The sequence below is a fragment of the Diachasma alloeum genome, unplaced genomic scaffold (assembly GCF_001412515.2).
Source record: "Diachasma alloeum isolate Michigan unplaced genomic scaffold, Dall2.0 Dall_scaffold_00197, whole genome shotgun sequence".
Lineage (NCBI taxonomy): Eukaryota > Metazoa > Arthropoda > Insecta > Hymenoptera > Braconidae > Diachasma > Diachasma alloeum.
In genome coordinates, this window is record NW_021680362.1 from 1,295,567 (window position 1) to 1,312,586 (window position 17,020).

Genomic DNA, 17,020 nt, shown 5'->3' on the forward strand with positions numbered 1-17,020 from the left:
TTTACTCATGCGTTATTGAAATAAAAAATGCAATTATTGTTTTTTTTTTAATCTCGAAAATCAACATTTCCCGAGAGGGTGGAGGGGAGATGCATTTATGGGGAGGCTTGACATTTTTACCCAACAAGGGGAGAAGGTTGTAGTATCTATTCTAGCCACTCTTGTCCCTACGCTTGCATGCATTATCCAAATAAAAAATGTAAAGTGTTAACAAATCTGACCATTGTTCCAAGTAAAAACCGAAAATTTGACCCTGTGACCCCGGTGAAAATTTTTTTTGTTAGTTGTCACTTTTTCCACAGACTTTTGAGAGTTCTGAATAGCCCGTCGCTTAAATAGTTGGAATCAACGTTCACCCGGCTAAAAAATTCGATTTTGGCGAAAGTCGACTTTCTCCCGAGAAAAACGAAAAATCTGACCCTTTGAAAATTCCAAAAAAAACTTTTTCAGTTTACACTTTTTCCGCATACTTTTGAGAGTTCTGAATAGCCCGTCGCTCAAATAGTCAGAATCAACGTTCACTCGGCTAAAAAATTCAATTTTGGCGAAAGTTGACTTTCCCCCTGGAAAAATCCAAGATCTGACACTTTCGTCCTCNAAAGTCGACTTTCTCCCGAGAAAAACGAAAAATCTGACCCTTTGAAAATTCCAAAAAAAACTTTTTCAGTTTACACTTTTTCCGCATACTTTTGAGAGTTCTGAATAGCCCGTCGCTTAAATAGTTGGAATCAACGTTCACCCGGCTAAAAAATTCGATTTTGGCAAAAAAATCCAAGATCTGACACTTTGACCCTTGTGACCTTTGGACTGACTTTCCCCTCGGAAAAATCCAAGATCCGACACTTCATCTTGTATAAGGTGTAGGGAGTGGAAAAACCCAATTCTGAGCCGTCCATCTGCCTACGGGGAACCCAAATTTCCTCAGGAATCGAATGGAATAGGTTTTAAAGCTCTATCTCTCATAGTTTCCGAGATAATCGCGAAAAACCAAAGTCCGAAAAAAAATTAATTTAATTCATCTTGTATAGGGTGTAGGACGTGGAAAAACGCAATTCTGAGCCGTCCATCTTCCTATAGGGAACCCAAATTTGGTTTTAAGGCTCTATCTCTCATAGTTTCCGAGATAATCGCGAAAAACGAAAGTGCCAAAAAAAATTAATTCAATTTATTTTGTATAGGGTATAGGAAGTGGAAAAATGCAATTCTGAGCCGTCCATCTGCCTATAGGGAACCGAAATTTTCTCAGGAATCGAATGGAATTGATTTTAAGGCTCTATCTCTCATAGTTTCCGAGATAATCGCGAAAAACGAAACCGCAAAAAAAAATTAATTTAATTCATCTTGTATAGGGTATAGGAAGTGGAAAAACGCAATTCTGAGCCGTCTGGTTAGACGCGTATAGGGAACCCAAATTTGGTTTTAAGGCTCTATCTCTCATAGTTTCCGAGATAATCGCGAAAAACGAAACCGCAAAAAAAAATTAATTTAATTCATCTTGTATAGGGTATAGGAAGTGGAAAAACGCAATTCTGAGCCGTCCATCTGCCTATAGGGAACCGAAATTTTCTCAGGAATCGAATGGAATTGATTTTAAGGCTCTATCTCTCATAATTAATTGATGGTGAATTTAATTCTCCGTCGAACTGTCTTTTTTTCATTCCTTAATCTCAATTAGGAGGGGAGAGGTGAATTTTTAATTACTGGGAGTCACTGTGCGCCGCAAAACAATTATTTTTATTACTGCGCTGTGATTTTCATGACAGTTTCTTCCATTTTTTACAGAGATTAAGAGATGAAAGAGGGTTAATTGATGGGTAATTTAGTTCTCCGTCAAACAGCCTTTTTTCATCCCTTAATTTCAATTAGGAATGGAGAGACAAATTTTTAATTCACGGACGAATGGTGAAAAGTCACTGTGCGCCGAGAAGAAAATTATTTTTCTCACTGGCCCATGACTTTTGTCGTAGTTTGTATTTTTTTGTTACAGAGATTAAGGAATGCAACGGAAATCGATTGAAGGTGAATTTATTTCTCCCTCACACCGTCTGTCTTTCATTTCTTAATATTAATTAGCCAGCAAATGAATCACCTGAAAAACATTAAGAACATGTTGACGACGAGGAGGGCATAAGTTCCCCTCCGAAACTATCCCTATACAGCGGGACTGCTAATATAGTTCTAGCAGAAGTTTTCCCTTCCCAGCAGGGTTGGGCATATCTCGCAGATGAAAGTTTATGACGTGACATTGTCAAATACCGATAATTTACCTCTGGGGCGTCAAAAATGTCAAAAAGTGTCAGAAAGCTCTTTACAAGGAAGCTAAGCTGAAAAGTCACAAGGGTCAAAAGTGAGAGGGACATCGGCCGGAAATCGTCAAGATCAAACGATCACGAGGGTTATCCTCGGGAAGGTTAAACATCGCAAGGGTTATGCCTTCTTAGGGTCAAACGTCGCAAGGGTCAAACAACGGAAGCAATCCTTTAATCTGGAGGGTGAAACTAATAAGAGGATCAACGGGGGACGCCAGGCGGTACAATTACAAGGTTCCAACGGTCATAAAGTTTAAACAAAAAAGCAAGTAGGTTCACAAGGGTCAAACAGGTCACTAGGTCACGGCCTAGTTATCCTGATTGACCCTTATGATTTACCTACTTTGTGATTGTTTCTTGATCGTTTGTGATTTTCCTGCTTGCCTGCATCTTAATTTTAACTCATGTGATTTTTCAACTTATCTCTCCTGTAGGCAGAACAATGACAAGGGTGGAATGATCATGAATTAAGAAAAAATAATCTGAAACTATTCCGTTTGGTCTTTGTTGCAACAGCTTATGATCATTTGACGCTCGCAAGTTATGATTGTGACGTTTGACCCTCGCAAGTTATGATTGTCACGTTTGACCCTTGCGAGGTATGACCTTTGCGACGATTGACCCTCGCGAGGCATAACCTCAGTGGGTATGATTTTTTCGAATTTTGACCCTTGTAACTCTGACAGGTGGTATTCTCGGTAAAAATCTTCCGGTTCCCCAAGGTGCTAATAGATGGCGCCATATAGGTTTTTGACAGGTCAAAAAACCGACAACTCGCCCGGGTAATTTACCTACTTTATGACCGGTCAAAAACCATGTAATTTACCTAAGGTAATTTACTTGCCCAACCCTGCTTCCCAGGGTATCCTCACTCCACGTGATTTCCACCTGTATCCGTGTCTCCCACTCCTGAAAACGAAGGGAAAGATTCTATTGGAAGGTCTACTGCCGCGTTAACCGGCACAGGCAGCTCGCGCCGCCATCAGATTCGACCGTGGCGCCATCCCTCCATTGGGGTGATACTATTTTTGGCTTCGTTGGGTCGCCTGAACCCCAAGATCTGAGCCTCTACTTTAGCCTATCCTCTTTGTTGCAACCTATGAATTTTGTTTCAGACCTTTAGTAAACGAGTTTAGTACTTTGCTTTTATTTCTGTTTGGTGCATTCCGTGTCATTCGGAATCAGTTGCTAGTTTCTTTCGAGTTTTCTGATTATCTGTGTTCAGATATTTATGAAGATCCGGGTCTCCCCCTCCCCAACCATAAACAACCCTAGTCAAGTGTTTTTCCTATTGACATCTCTTGTTCTCCAGTCAAACCGTGAATTATTATCAAGTCTTTCGGCGCTGGAAAATCAATAATTCAACTCCAAAGGCATAATAACGGTAAGTGCCCCCTAATAAACCCATAACACGTTAGCAACCACTCATAAAAACTCTGTAAAATCCCCCTCAACACATCATGAACATAACCTCTCGTCCCCAAACTCACACTCGTCCATATTTCAATTCCAAAATGGCGCGGTGACATCGAGGTACAGTGGATGTAGTCACTTTCATGCTTTAGAAAAAAAAAATAGATTTGTAGTTATTTCGAATCATTTACGACTCGGTATTTGACGTAACTCCAGGACAGAGGTTATGACATTAAAATCGTGTGATTGTCGGGGATAAAAAGAGAAACGGGGTCTTTGAACGTTCAAAATTTATTAAATATGCAGGAAATTGCACTCGCTGCGTTCTCCGTTATCTCGAGCCTTATCATTGTCTTCGTCCTCGTGTTATTGGGTAAGAAAGTCCACTCAGTATCCCGTTGATTAGTCGCAATAATGAGATTCACTCTGCTCCAATTCATTTCTGCCTTCGATAATTCACGACTTCTTCTTTTCTCTTCGCGAACCTAACCTCAACCTTTCATTTAAATAATGAAAAATTGCATTTTCAGTTTCATTTTTTCCTATTCTGATTTTTTATGTGAAATTGTTTCTTTGGTATAAATATTCTAATTCGTTATTTCATGCATTTTCTTATAGTTACGTAGACGAATCAATACTTAATTTTTATCAATTATGATTATCACGGAAATGAGTGGTTTTAGGAGAAATCGTGAAAAAATCTTATGCGAAGCTTTGAAAATTCCCGTTTACAAATTTCTCTTGAGAATTTCTCAAAAAATCACTCAATACCAAAATAATTCAATCATTGAGTGGCGAGAGGAAATATGAATCAGCTCAAATGAATTTCCGTATCTTGAGAATATTCACTGAACCTAGTTTGTCTGCATTTTATTACGAAAATTTTTATGTAAGGGATTCCATGAACCATGAAAAAATACATTTAGATTGTATTGAGTTGCCTCTAAACTCGCTGGATTCAGAGGTATTTTCAAAAGAATCTGTTTTATATTGTGAAATTTATCTGCTAATTTCTGCCATTCCCTCTGCGACAGTTATTGATTGAATAATGTAATTATCTCCAGGTTTTCCATCTCTTCTTACTCCAGTCGATGCCCCACCCGCATTGTGTCTGCTCCCTCAAATATTCTTTATTTATCCATCTTCCAGGCCAGTATTTCAGTGAGCAAGTTTTATGGAGCATTCCGACATTCGTTCTAGAAATCCTCTCAATAGAAAAGTTCAAAGAAATTCACATGGATTATGAGAAAAATTCTGCGGAAAAAAAGTCTAATTTTTCTCATACAGAACCAAATTTTTTATAAAATACTTTCATATGACGAACTCTTCTCATTCAATCGTTTCTGTAGGAAATATATGAATTCTCATAGAATAATTCCTACGGAAATCTTCCATACGTGAAAACAAGATGTCAATTTCGAAATAGCAACGCGTATGAAAAAATTTGACAGAGAAACACTTTTTCTTTCAAAAAACTCCAATTTCTTTCGAGATTCTATACGATTTGTATAGGAGGTCTATGCGAATTGTATTGCAAATCCAAAAAAATTTATCAATTTCTTGTGTTGTTTTGAAAATATCGTGAAATTGGTGATGGTGATTTCATCAAATGCTTATGGAAAAATCCCCGTTAAAAACTCTTGAAGTCACAGAAAAACTTTGAAGTGTCTTTTTTCTGGAAAATTTGATTCATCCAAAAATTCTTGTTATATTTTTCTCTAAACTTGCTCCAAAAATATTGAAACAAAAATCTGGATGATTTACTCTCAACTACTCCTCCCAATCACAATCATTGATTGAATAATAATAGAGTTCCTTTCTTGATTCACAATATTCTTCATCTTTCAGATTTGATCAGATATCTATAAAAATAGAGCACACCAGAGCTACATAATTGTCAACAGATGTCATAAACACATCATAGTCAAAAACACATAAATAGATTTTGTCGATCGAGGAATGCTAGATTTTTCTATTCAATTTATTCATAAAAGAAAGTTTTCCTCAATGTAACTTACGTAGATTTTACTTCCCTCCACAACACAGATTCAAGAAAATTCATCAACAACTTACCCTCAAATGTACACTATCGAAACTAGTGGATTCAAGTGATAACATTGAAATATGTTTTTTCTAGAAAATTTGATTGATCACGCGAAAGCTGTCTTAACATTTCCCTCTATACCCACTAGTTTCAAAAATATTGAAAAAAATCATCTGGACGATCTCCTCCTACCGACTCCTCTCAATCACCCTCATTGATGGAATACCAATATTGAGTAGTAATAAAGAGTTCCCTTCCTGATTCTCAATATTCTTCATCTTTCAGATTTGATCAGATATCTATGAAAATAAAGCACACCAAAACTACACAATTGTCAACAGATGTCATAGTCAAATACAAATTAATAGATTTTGCCAATCGAGGAATGCTAGATTTTTCTATTCAATTTATTCCTAAAAGAAAGTTTTCCTCAATGTAACTTTCGTAGATTTTACTTCCCTCCACAACACAGATTCAAGAAAATTCATCAAAAACTTACTCTCAATGTACACTATCGAAACTAGTGGATTCAGGTAATAACTTTGTAATACCTAGTTTCAAAAATATTGAAAAAATCACCTCTCAATTACCCTCATTGATTGAACCTGAATAAACCCAATGTATCTCCCTCCCAAACTCTCATGATTATTCTTCATCTTTCAGGATGGTATTTGGTTTGGAAATTCTTCTTATCCCGTTTCCGTTTCGTCCGTGAGCTCCTCGGTGGAATGAGTGAATCCTCATCAGTGCATGATCTCAAGAACGGTCGTTCTCGCATCAAAAAACTCCGCAAGGACTGAACAAACATCGAACAGAAATCCATCCAACGAATCGCCACAACCCATTACCCACTGATCACTAAAATACTCTCCTAAAATGGCGATAAACATTCGCTGTGCCAACACCAACGATCTTCTGAACATTCAGCACTGCAATCTCCAGTGTCTGCCCGAGAACTACCAGATGAAGTACTACCTCTACCATGCGTTGTCGTGGCCACAGTTGAGTTACGTCGCTGAGGACGAGAAAGGTCGGATCGTTGGCTACGTTCTAGCCAAAATGGAGGAGGACTGCGAGGACAATCCTCACGGTCACATCACGAGTTTAGCTGTCAAGAGGTCGCACCGACGTTTGGGAATTGCTCAGAAGCTCATGAACCAGGCCTCGAGGGCTATGGTTGAGTGCTTCGATGCTAATTACGTCTCTCTTCATGTTCGACGCAGTAATAGAGCTGCATTGAACCTGTACACGAGTAGTTTGGGCTTCGAAGTGTCAGAGGTTGAACCCAAGTACTACGCTGATGGCGAGGATGCTTATGCCATGAAGAGGGACCTCAGCAGCTTCCACAGCGAGAAGCAGGACAGGATCAGGGACGACGCTTGCAAGGGAATCAAGGACTGCGCGGTGAAAAATACTGGGGCCACTCAGCAGCACACGCATACTGGCCGGTGCTGCGATCACTCTTAGGAGGTTTTAATGAATTTGATGGAGTGGAAGGGGTGATTGTGTACATGGATTAATGAATTTTTATGGTAAATTAAGATTTTTGGAAGGGTGAGGTGATAATAAAGATCTTGTGGGATTCAATTGCTTTCTCTTTTTGGAATTTTCACTATTTATTATTTAAAAAAAAAAGTTTTCCAATGGGAATATTAACATTTGGGTACGTTCGTTTAGGGATGTTTGTATAATTTTTTAAATCATCAACTTCTTTTTAGACTCAATCATTGTAATGGAAAGGAAAGGCAAAACACGTGAAAATTATAAGAAAACATGAAATGGAAGATTTATTTATATTAAATGGAAGAAAATACCCAAACACCTCTTCCGAGTTTATCGAAATGTCTTCAATCGCCTGAAGATATTGCTGAAATAATTTGGTTTATGACCTGAATTGAAAATGATGGATCTAAATGAGATAGAAAATTCATCTTTATTTGGCTTTAATTCTTTATTGAATTCTCGGGGGATTTATAAATACAGGGGGTGACACGCCATAAAAATAAAAACCACAAGAAATTCAAAATTCCTGCAATTTCTCTTTTGACGCTGATAAGTAGATAATTGCTGCCTCTTCAATCCTGTCGATTACTATCTGATTGCACGATTTTCGGATACAGTATTACTCTCAATTTTTCATTCTCTACTCATGGATAACACTCATAGGACAGGAATTATATATAAATATTCATATTTATGTACATTGTATAATACTTTTACATCTAAAATCAATTAAGTGTTTTACAATTCTCTTTTTTCAATATTTTCTTCAATTTTTTGCCTCGATATGAGCCGCAGTGCTACGCAAATTGGCCTATTACCTAAAAACATCACAATACACGACTCGTCTTAAAAAACTAATACATTTTTTTACAAAATCTTATCGCAAATAAATTATAAACAATTTACGAAACTGCAAACGTGTATATTCCCTGGTCTTCAACGTTTCTCTTTATAAAATCAGTTCTCTGCATCAATCAGCAGTTTAGTGTCGTTGTGACTTCAATTCAATTTCAATAAAACATCGATAAGTATTCAAAAATCCAATGGTGGACTTACAGCTGCCCGACAAAAGTTTTTGTATAAAAAATTGATTCTCTTTCACTCAAAAAAGTCGATGGTGAAATCTCTTTTTTTGGTTCCTTCGAAACGTGAAAACAATTACTATTATATCCATGGGTCTACCTAATTCATCACTATCTCTTCTCTGTTCTTTCACTCTTTGTTGAATTTCTTTCGACTCTAAAACACGTGGAAAATTACAATGACTTCCAAAAAGGGTCTACGTGGTTTTCAGCTACCAAATAAAGGCCAGTATCATACGAACGTTCTTCCACGGAACGTATTCCAGTAATAAAGTGGTAAAAAAAGATCAGTTCAACCTCATCTCAAACATATCTTGGAATCATATAAAAGATTCAGAGAAAAATTATGAGACCATTTTTGCGGGAAACTTCAAGGTTTATGCACAAATATCTGCAAGATATGTTTTATTATTAAATGTGAAAGATTGAGGAAAATGTGGAAAGATCTCTAGTATACGATTTGAAGCTTCATTGAAGAATTTTAGAATGAATCCTCTGAAACCTAGAAGTTTCGAGCGTAATAAAAACATTTGTCTTACATGTATTATATTATCATTTCTTTGTTAAATTAGAAGATTCAGTCAGAGAATTCGAATTTAATCAAATTGGCTGCAAAATCTCTTAATACTTCTCTCTAAAATTGATGAGTTTTTAGATACACTCATAAAACGATATGAGGAAATTGCTTATTATCATCTTCAGAAAGAAAAGGTTTGAGAAACAAAATTAATACAACTTTTTTTTATGGAAACTCTACAAAAAAAGGTATCTTAATGAATAATCTGCAATCAATTTGTCTTATACAGCTTCCTAACTTATTTGCCACGTATATCTTGAATTGGAAACTGATGAAAAATGTCAAAAGATCTCAGCACAAAAATTTCTCTTGAAATCTTCCTCTAAACCTAATCATTTCTAAGATAATTGAAAATTTTTGGATCAGTTCGCTCAAATAGCTCAAATTATCACCGAGACGACATTTCAACTGTTTTCATCTGAAAATACACTAATTCATAAATTAATGTACTCGATTAATGAATAACTTCCGAATGGAAAGCTTCGAGCTTTAGCTCCAGCCAGCCTAGCCAATTTAACCCTTCCTCGCTCACGTGGGGTGTGTAGCACACCCCAGGCCTATTTTTCGATTTTTTTCATCCCTTTCTCATTATCCAAATTGAAAATATCCAGATGAATATTACTTCATTGCATTCTCGACTATTTCGTTAAATTTTTCTCCATTTCTACATGTTTCGTTTTCAGAAAGAAGGGAAAAATCAATCCAGCTCACGCCAGGTCAACCTCAAATGTCATCTACCCATAATAGACCAGATATCAATTATAACTTTTGGATCAAAAGCATCAAGATCTATCTGCGTACTAAGACTTTATCATTCATGAATTCACTCCTTAGTTGAAATGTCGTCTAGTCAATAAATGGTGGAGCCATCTTCTTTTACCACTTTCCTCCATACATTTGACTCCATCGTATTCATTTTATCATTTTATCTATCCGCAAATTACGCTTTGGCAGTACTTTAACGCTGTATAATGTCTAATAATTATTCTCGAACTGTTAAAAGTTCATTCTGCAATTCTTTTGAGGTAAAATTTCATTTCATCCACAGTGGCATATGCTTGGGATTTAAGGCTGCTGGGCAGCATGGATCATGGCAACTTTGAGTTCCTTAGACAGCAAGGAAACGTCAACAACACTGTCGACCATCTCTTGCACAGCTACGACACTTGGGAAGAACTGGGCTGCTTGTTTTGTCTTTGATACTGTCTGCGCCAGTGCTTCACTCAGGGCATTTGCACATTGAAGGACTCTCGTTCGTATTTCATTGCTCGTGACATTTCGGTGAACCGTGTCGCCAATGTGCACCAGACGGTGCGCACTCAGGACTACAAATTTTCCATGTGCCAGGAAAACCTAGAAGGAAACAAAAAATTGCCTGATAAATATTCTTGTTATCAAATTCTACCGTACACTGTACAAACGAATTTAAATTCAACTTGAGATTAAATCGGTCATTAAATTTTTTATTCATTTTGAGCATTCGACGAAATCGAATGTTCTTTAATTCTTCAACTCATTGTGAAAATTGGACATCACATTCTATTGAATTTCCAGAAATTAACTGATTTGCCAGTATCAAAATCAATACAAATTTCATGTGCATTGGGCGTTGTTCGAAATTTCAAAATTTTTTAAAATTGAAACGTCAGAATCAATGTTACAACAGTGAAAGAGACAGGGATATTCCGAGAATGATGTCAGCAGACATATTTTACAAATAATTGAATTGATTTGGTGAATAACTTTGAAACAACTACATTTGGGAAATAATCTGTTAAATTTTTTCAACTTCAAAGTTTTTTTTAGAAAAGAAAATGATTAATTAGTTATTTTGAGCTAGTTCCTCCATCTGCTAGGAAAACATAGCAAGAAACAACAAAAATTAATCATTTTTTTTATATCAAATTTTACTGTATACTGGTAAACATTTTTTTAAATTTAGTAATAGCTGCATTTGAGTTGTATATGTTGCAAATTTGAATTCAATTTAAGATCAAATCATGGAATTGTTCAATAAAGACATAATAATGTTTTTTTATTCATCTCGAAAATCAAAGAAAAGTGTATTCTCAAACAGCTTTCATTCTCAAACTCATTCTGAAAATTGAACATTCCATTGAATTCCCAATAGATCGGAAGCTCAGAATAATAGTTGCCTGAATCTCCACAATGTCCAATAATCTTGATTATCATCTGAAATTCCAGTGAATATTCCAGAAATTAACTGCTTTGTTAGTAACAAGACGCATGCAAATTCCATGTGAATTAGTTGTTAAGCATTTCACCATTTTTTACGTGAGATTTTAGGATCCATTTTTCAAAAGTGTAGGAAATAAGGATATTCAGAGGATCATATCAGAAAACATCTCTCATCATCAAATTTAGTGCAGATGATTTTATAAATATCTTTGAAATTAATATATTTGCAAAGTAATCTATTAATTTCCTCTCGAGTAATGTTTGCGTATAAACGAGGATCATTAATTAATTATTTTGAGCATTGCCCATTTATTATGTCACTCATCATTTTCCCAAGCAAAGATCTGTGAAAAAGTTATTTAAAAAAACCTTTTTTTTCAAAAGAAATGGAAGAATAGAATTTTTACCTTAGGCGGTTGATTATGCTGCACTGTCTGGAGAAAAGCCTCAATAGCGTGTGTCAAATGTGCCCCATGTGTTATCACTTGTGCCACATAGAATGCCAACAATTGCTTATCATTAGGATCCATTGGAGTTGGGGTAGTAGTTGTCTGAATAGCGGCGTTATCAGCTTCCGCCACGAGCAGATCATAAGTCTTCCTCAACTCGTCGGAAGGCAGGTCCGCCCTTATGTCCTCCCTCTGCTTCGCCACAGTCTCCCGTGAATCTAAATTCACGTAGTCATAGTCCTCTGCATTTGTGCTGGCACTGCTGGAGATGATTGACGATCTTTTGAATAACAGTGTTGAGTTTCCCTGTGGACACATATCAAAAGCATATTCAAATTCCATTTTACAAATTGAAATCAATCCTTCATCCTTCAAATTCAACGAAAAACGTGAAATCTTACATTGAGATCAGTTGCATAGAATCTTGGAGTTTAAGATAAATAGCACAAAACATAGAAAAACTGAGAATTTGCTTTGCGACTTTTTGGCGCACCGAGAAAATACTACATTTGAGTGTCTTTTAACATCATTTGGGTGTGTGGCGCCAAAAAAACCGCGCCAAAAAGACCTGCTCCGTCAAAATTAGACTGACATATGAAAAACGTTATATATAGTGATCAAGAATTTCTTCAGTCTTTGGATCTCGTGAAATTACTGAATTTATAAGTCAAATTTTGCTGCTCGGAGAGAAATTCTATAGAAAAATTTTAGTGTTATCACGAGTGAAAGGGCGCAAAGTTACGACTAGAGAACAATTCCAGTGCCGGAACTGGAAATTTTATTGAGTAGCACGTGAATTTTTTCCGTTCTTACATGAATTTTTTACACAAATCCTCGGAAAGTTTATCAGGAATCCCTAGAAATTTTAGCTTAATAGCACTAGAATTTTTCATGACCGGTGGATTGGGATTTTTTCTAGTACCAGCACTAGAATTTTTCTAAAGAATTTCTTTCGTGTGTCAAAAAAGCCAATGTTTCGACCCAGGTGCGGGTCATCTTGAGGACTAATGTATTGCCGAAATTTGAGTTGTAAATTCAGTAACGTCATAGGACCGTAAGGCCGAACAAAGTCTTGATTATAAATCCTAAACGGTCGAATAACACTTCTAAAATGATATACGTAATATAAATTTAATCAACACACTTCAGTTTGTGAAATGAAAATTTTTCTGGCACACTTCAACACCAACACAGCATTTTCCTTTATTTTTTGACACATTGGATGCTTCACATTAAGACCTTGCCTGCAGAAATTGTAATCCTCACGTTCTAACTGAACAATATCCATATTGAATTACTACTAAATTAACATTTATCAACCCAACTGTGCAATTTGAATACTACATTATACAAGTCAAACTTGTGAATGTTTAATTTGTTGGGCGCAATTTAACATGTATAATTCAAGTATGTGGAGTGCAGAAAAACACAGAATCCGTAAAACCCGGGCTCGAATCAGTGGATTTATTTTCCTTGAATTTTACATGCTGAAATTAAATCTTGTCGAAATTGTACTTAAGAAAGAACGTTTAAAACCGAATTATATAATGTGCAATTCAGATTATACAATGTGCAATTGAGTCGATAGATTTCAATTTAATAAAATTAAATATTCATTTCGTGTACTTCAAATGTGAGGATCCAATTCCCATAGACAAGATCTTGATGTAAAACATCAGATGCGATAAAAAATCTAATTTTCTGTTAAATAGAATAAAACCAAACATTGAAATTTGGTACCACAGACGGACTTGAATCACCATTTGTGGAGCTCTTGCATTTCTCGTGCCGAATTATCATTCAATCTCCTTTAACTCCAACGATATTGATCGTCAACTCACTCTAAATTTAAAGTAGTATATCTAAACTCCACGCGAGTCGTTGAGTGTTCCCAGAATAAATAAATTTAAAATACCCGAAAAAAAATTATTCGTCAATAAAAAATGTTTTATGTGCATGCACTCAGATCCCGTAATGCGAAATAAAATAAAATATAGCGGAAAAGCTTAGAAAATCCGTGCTCAATAATTTTAACAGGAAAAATCTCGAGAAAAATTCAAAAAGAAAAATCCAATCTATTGACTTTCTCCTATCAAATATCTAATAAAATCTGCACAAAAAAAAGAATTTTAACGAGAATTCCCTAGAATTTTGATAGAATGCTCACAGAATTTCTGGATAATTTCAATAGAATTTTCTCGCGAATTCACTAAGATTTTCCATTAAATTTTTTTACACATGCAACCAGGATGTTTTAATTCATATCAACTTCCGTTTAGAATTCATTTCCCATTTCAATCTTAAAAATTTAATTTATATTTATGCTACTTTAAATCCAGAAGCAAACCAAAACATTTCTACGAATTCACAGTCCCATTGTAACTCAACACCCCATCTCCCCCCCCCCCCCGCGCCAACAATCCAATAAAAAAAAATACCTGAATAAAACTGGCAATTTGTCGAACATCCTCAGTAAGTGCCCTAGCGCACGCGATGAGTTGATCCAGTGGATCAGGTTGTAGTGCTTGCCCAATGCTCGGTGGAGTGCCATTAGTGGGCGTTGGAGTCTCGCCACCCCCCCTCGCAAGCCTCCCGGCGTCCCACTCCATCTGATCCAACTCGGTCGCAGCCTCCTGGACCAGTTTATCTGAGTCCCTGAGGGCCTTAACCAGCGGCCTAAATTTCTTGGCAAGCCCCTTGTCAGGTGCCTTACTTGCATTACCAAGTGTGCCCTCAGCGAATTCAGCTAAATCATGCAGAGAAGTTCGTAATCTCAGAGCTGCCAGTCTTAAATCCATCAGTGTGGCATCGAGACGCTGTGGGGTCCTCCATCCGGGGCTGACGAAGCCCAGGAGACGTCCCACAGCAGCTGACGCCTCACTCTGGAGCTTCTGGAGGCCCTCGAGGGCTGACTCGAGCTCCAGGGGAAGTTCTTTGCTGATCTGTGGGCCCTCCTTGCTCACGGGAACGTCATAAATCTGTTGATTCTGCGGGATCTGACTCGGCGGTGGAGTTGTGGAGATCTTCTGGAGGCTGTTGTACCTCGAGGATGAGGGGAGACGAGGCCTAGGAATATCGTAATCGGGCGCTGTAATGCTCGATCTGTTGGATCCACTCAGAGATCCATCATTCGTCAGACTCGAGGCTGAACTGCTTGGGGTCAGTGGCTGCAGGGGACGAGGAACATCGTAACAGTCGAGGGGAGTGACCCCTGAACCACCGGAGCAATTGGAATTCGGTGTGCAGGAGGTGGGCGGCCTGGGGATGTCATAGCACGAGGGGGCTGGGCTTGGACTGCTTGCTGGAGATGGAATTACCGGGGTTGCACGGGGCGGCACGTCGTAGCAATCGCTCACGTCACCACCGGAGTCTATCGAGCTCTGGTGACCACCGGAGAATCGACCTGTTTTAAAAAAAAAAATTTTCCGTCAATTTTGCGAAGGAGATCAATTTCTGTGGCGATACGACAGAATATTTTCTTCCTCTTTTGAAGCTTGATAAATCAAACTCAGAGGTAACTCTGGGTTTATGAAAATTTCTCAGAGTTTCTCTCTTTCTTCGCTGGGTTTTTTTGATAAACCCAGAGTTGATACAGAGTTAACTCTGGGTTTGATCTATCAGGGAACTTTTATGAAGTTTTATGAGAAAGATCTTATGAAGAAGTTTTTTGCAAAAGAATACATCGGGAAGGTGACAGTGCACCTAAAAAAATGGTTCTTTTGAATCAAAACTCTTTATTTGACATTTTTTAATTAGTTCAAGAATTTTTTTGGTACAAATTAATAAATTTATTTATTTGCTTCATGAAAAAAGATTTAATTATATTAAGGGGATACGTCGATGAAATTTCAGTCTTCACTGGGTCTTGGGACACATTGAAAAGTTTGTAATATATGACGGAATATGGGAATAACTAGGGAGAATCGCGAACCCAATCGATTTTACCCCGTATAATCACGACAAACTTCAGTTTTTCCTGTTTTTACCTTTAAAGTGCTCCTTGCGCCGTAGTTTTCATACGATTTTTACTTTTTTTATGTTCATTACACTCCAAAGAATAAAGTTAGGCAGCCGTTTACTTTATTCGCAATAGATCATGAATAAATGAATTTTGAATTTTATAAATTTTTCGCGTCTCTGGAGTACAGTAAAATTTAGGAGACAAGGACACAGTAGGACCCTGCAATATCGATCGGCTATACGACCGGGGCTTTCCATGGTTTCCCGTGCAGTAGTAGCCCGAAAGGGGCGCAATTGATAATAGTAAGACGGCGCATGGTAACGCAGATAATTATGAAGAGAAAACTGGAAGAAAGACATAAAGGCAGACGAAAAGGGGAGTCTATCAAACCACAACGGTAGTAGGAAAAAAATAATGTTATCGAATGCTCGGAATGAATGAATAATCCCTTCCCTCCCCCTAAAGTGCGAATCAAGTGACAATTGAATGATATATTGATTACGAGGAGTTAGTCTTTTGTCTATGACGAATGAATTTGTCTCTCTCTCGCTCTCATTAAAATAAAACCCCCCCTTTAACGAAATAAAACTCTCTTATTTAAGGCAATGTGAATAGAAAAAAAAATACTCCAGGAATCTAGACTCGTTTCGTTAGACCACAAATCACTAAAAAAATTCATTAGTACAACATCCCCACATCGCAAACGACCAGAAAAAAACATTCAATCCCCATGAGCTGATGGAAAACTCTTAATTGAATGTTCCCACAATTGCAACGAAAAAAAAAAATTACCTCCATGAATTTGATCCATCGAGTTCAGCGGCGAGTCTCGATGTGAGGATGGGGCTGGGCTGCTCCGATTTGCTGGCAGATCGTACAGATAGACATCCCCACATTTTTGCGGTGTCACCACCTGTGGATCAAAAAGATAAAAACACGTTTTACAAAAAATTAAAAAAAAAAAGAACAAGCGGAAATTAAAGCCCCAGTCCTTACGTCCCCCGGAGGAGTATAAATTTGGATAAGATCCAGGACACCACCAACGCCGGCCACGCCTCACAATATCCATCAACTACCGTGCCAGTCACGTTCGATATCCCGGGGCGATATGATTGCCATTGCTATTGCCAGGCATGCCGTGAAAAATGAAGGATGAGGACTCTTAATTCTTCTCCACCGTTCATTCACCAATTAAACCCTCGGGTGGGTTAATTATGACGTTTCCGCCCTGAGTGAAGGGCTCGCATGTACAATTGAGGAGAAAAGACGTGTTTACTTTTCCCCCTATCGAGGGGAGATGAAGAGTACAGAATGAAAGGTTTAGACCTCCGGGAATGAGTGTGTGTGTGTGGTCTGCCGAAATTTCATACGCTTTATTATTTCAAACATCTTCAAATGTTCATTAAATGTTCCAGAAATAAATATCAAGATCTAAAAAGACTAAAAGATAAACTTGTCACCTTTATCCCATCACTCAAGAATT

At 37.4% G+C, this 17,020-nt stretch overlaps 2 protein-coding genes across 2 annotated transcripts in view; one reads left to right on the forward strand and one right to left on the reverse strand.

Annotated features, from left to right (window-relative positions):
* Positions 1 to 6,545: 6,545 nt before the first annotated feature.
* LOC107048807 (N-alpha-acetyltransferase daf-31) lies at positions 6,546 to 7,372 on the forward strand. Its single transcript, XM_015272224.2, has one exon. The coding sequence runs from the start codon at positions 6,643 to 6,645 to the stop codon at positions 7,231 to 7,233; it is 591 nt and encodes a 196-aa protein (XP_015127710.1). The 5' UTR covers positions 6,546 to 6,642; the 3' UTR covers positions 7,234 to 7,372.
* Positions 7,373 to 7,940: 568 nt separating this feature from the next.
* Positions 7,941 to 17,020, reverse strand: part of LOC107048806 (breast cancer anti-estrogen resistance protein 1) — a 53,131-nt gene continuing 44,051 nt past the window's right edge. Inside the window, exons 4-7 of the mRNA XM_015272223.1 lie at positions 16,330 to 16,450; positions 14,015 to 14,979; positions 11,535 to 11,882; positions 7,941 to 10,281 (exon numbers count right to left, since the gene is read on the reverse strand). Of these exons, the coding sequence (XP_015127709.1) occupies positions 9,994 to 10,281; positions 11,535 to 11,882; positions 14,015 to 14,979; positions 16,330 to 16,450 (1,722 nt within the window). The 3' untranslated portion in view covers positions 7,941 to 9,993. The remainder of the gene's footprint in view (positions 10,282 to 11,534; positions 11,883 to 14,014; positions 14,980 to 16,329; positions 16,451 to 17,020) is intronic.

Bases quoted from the DNA above. Each gene is read 5' to 3' on its own strand.
- LOC107048807 (XM_015272224.2), top strand. From the start codon at position 6,643: ATGGCGATAAACATTCGCTGTGCCAACACCAACGATCTTCTGAACATT.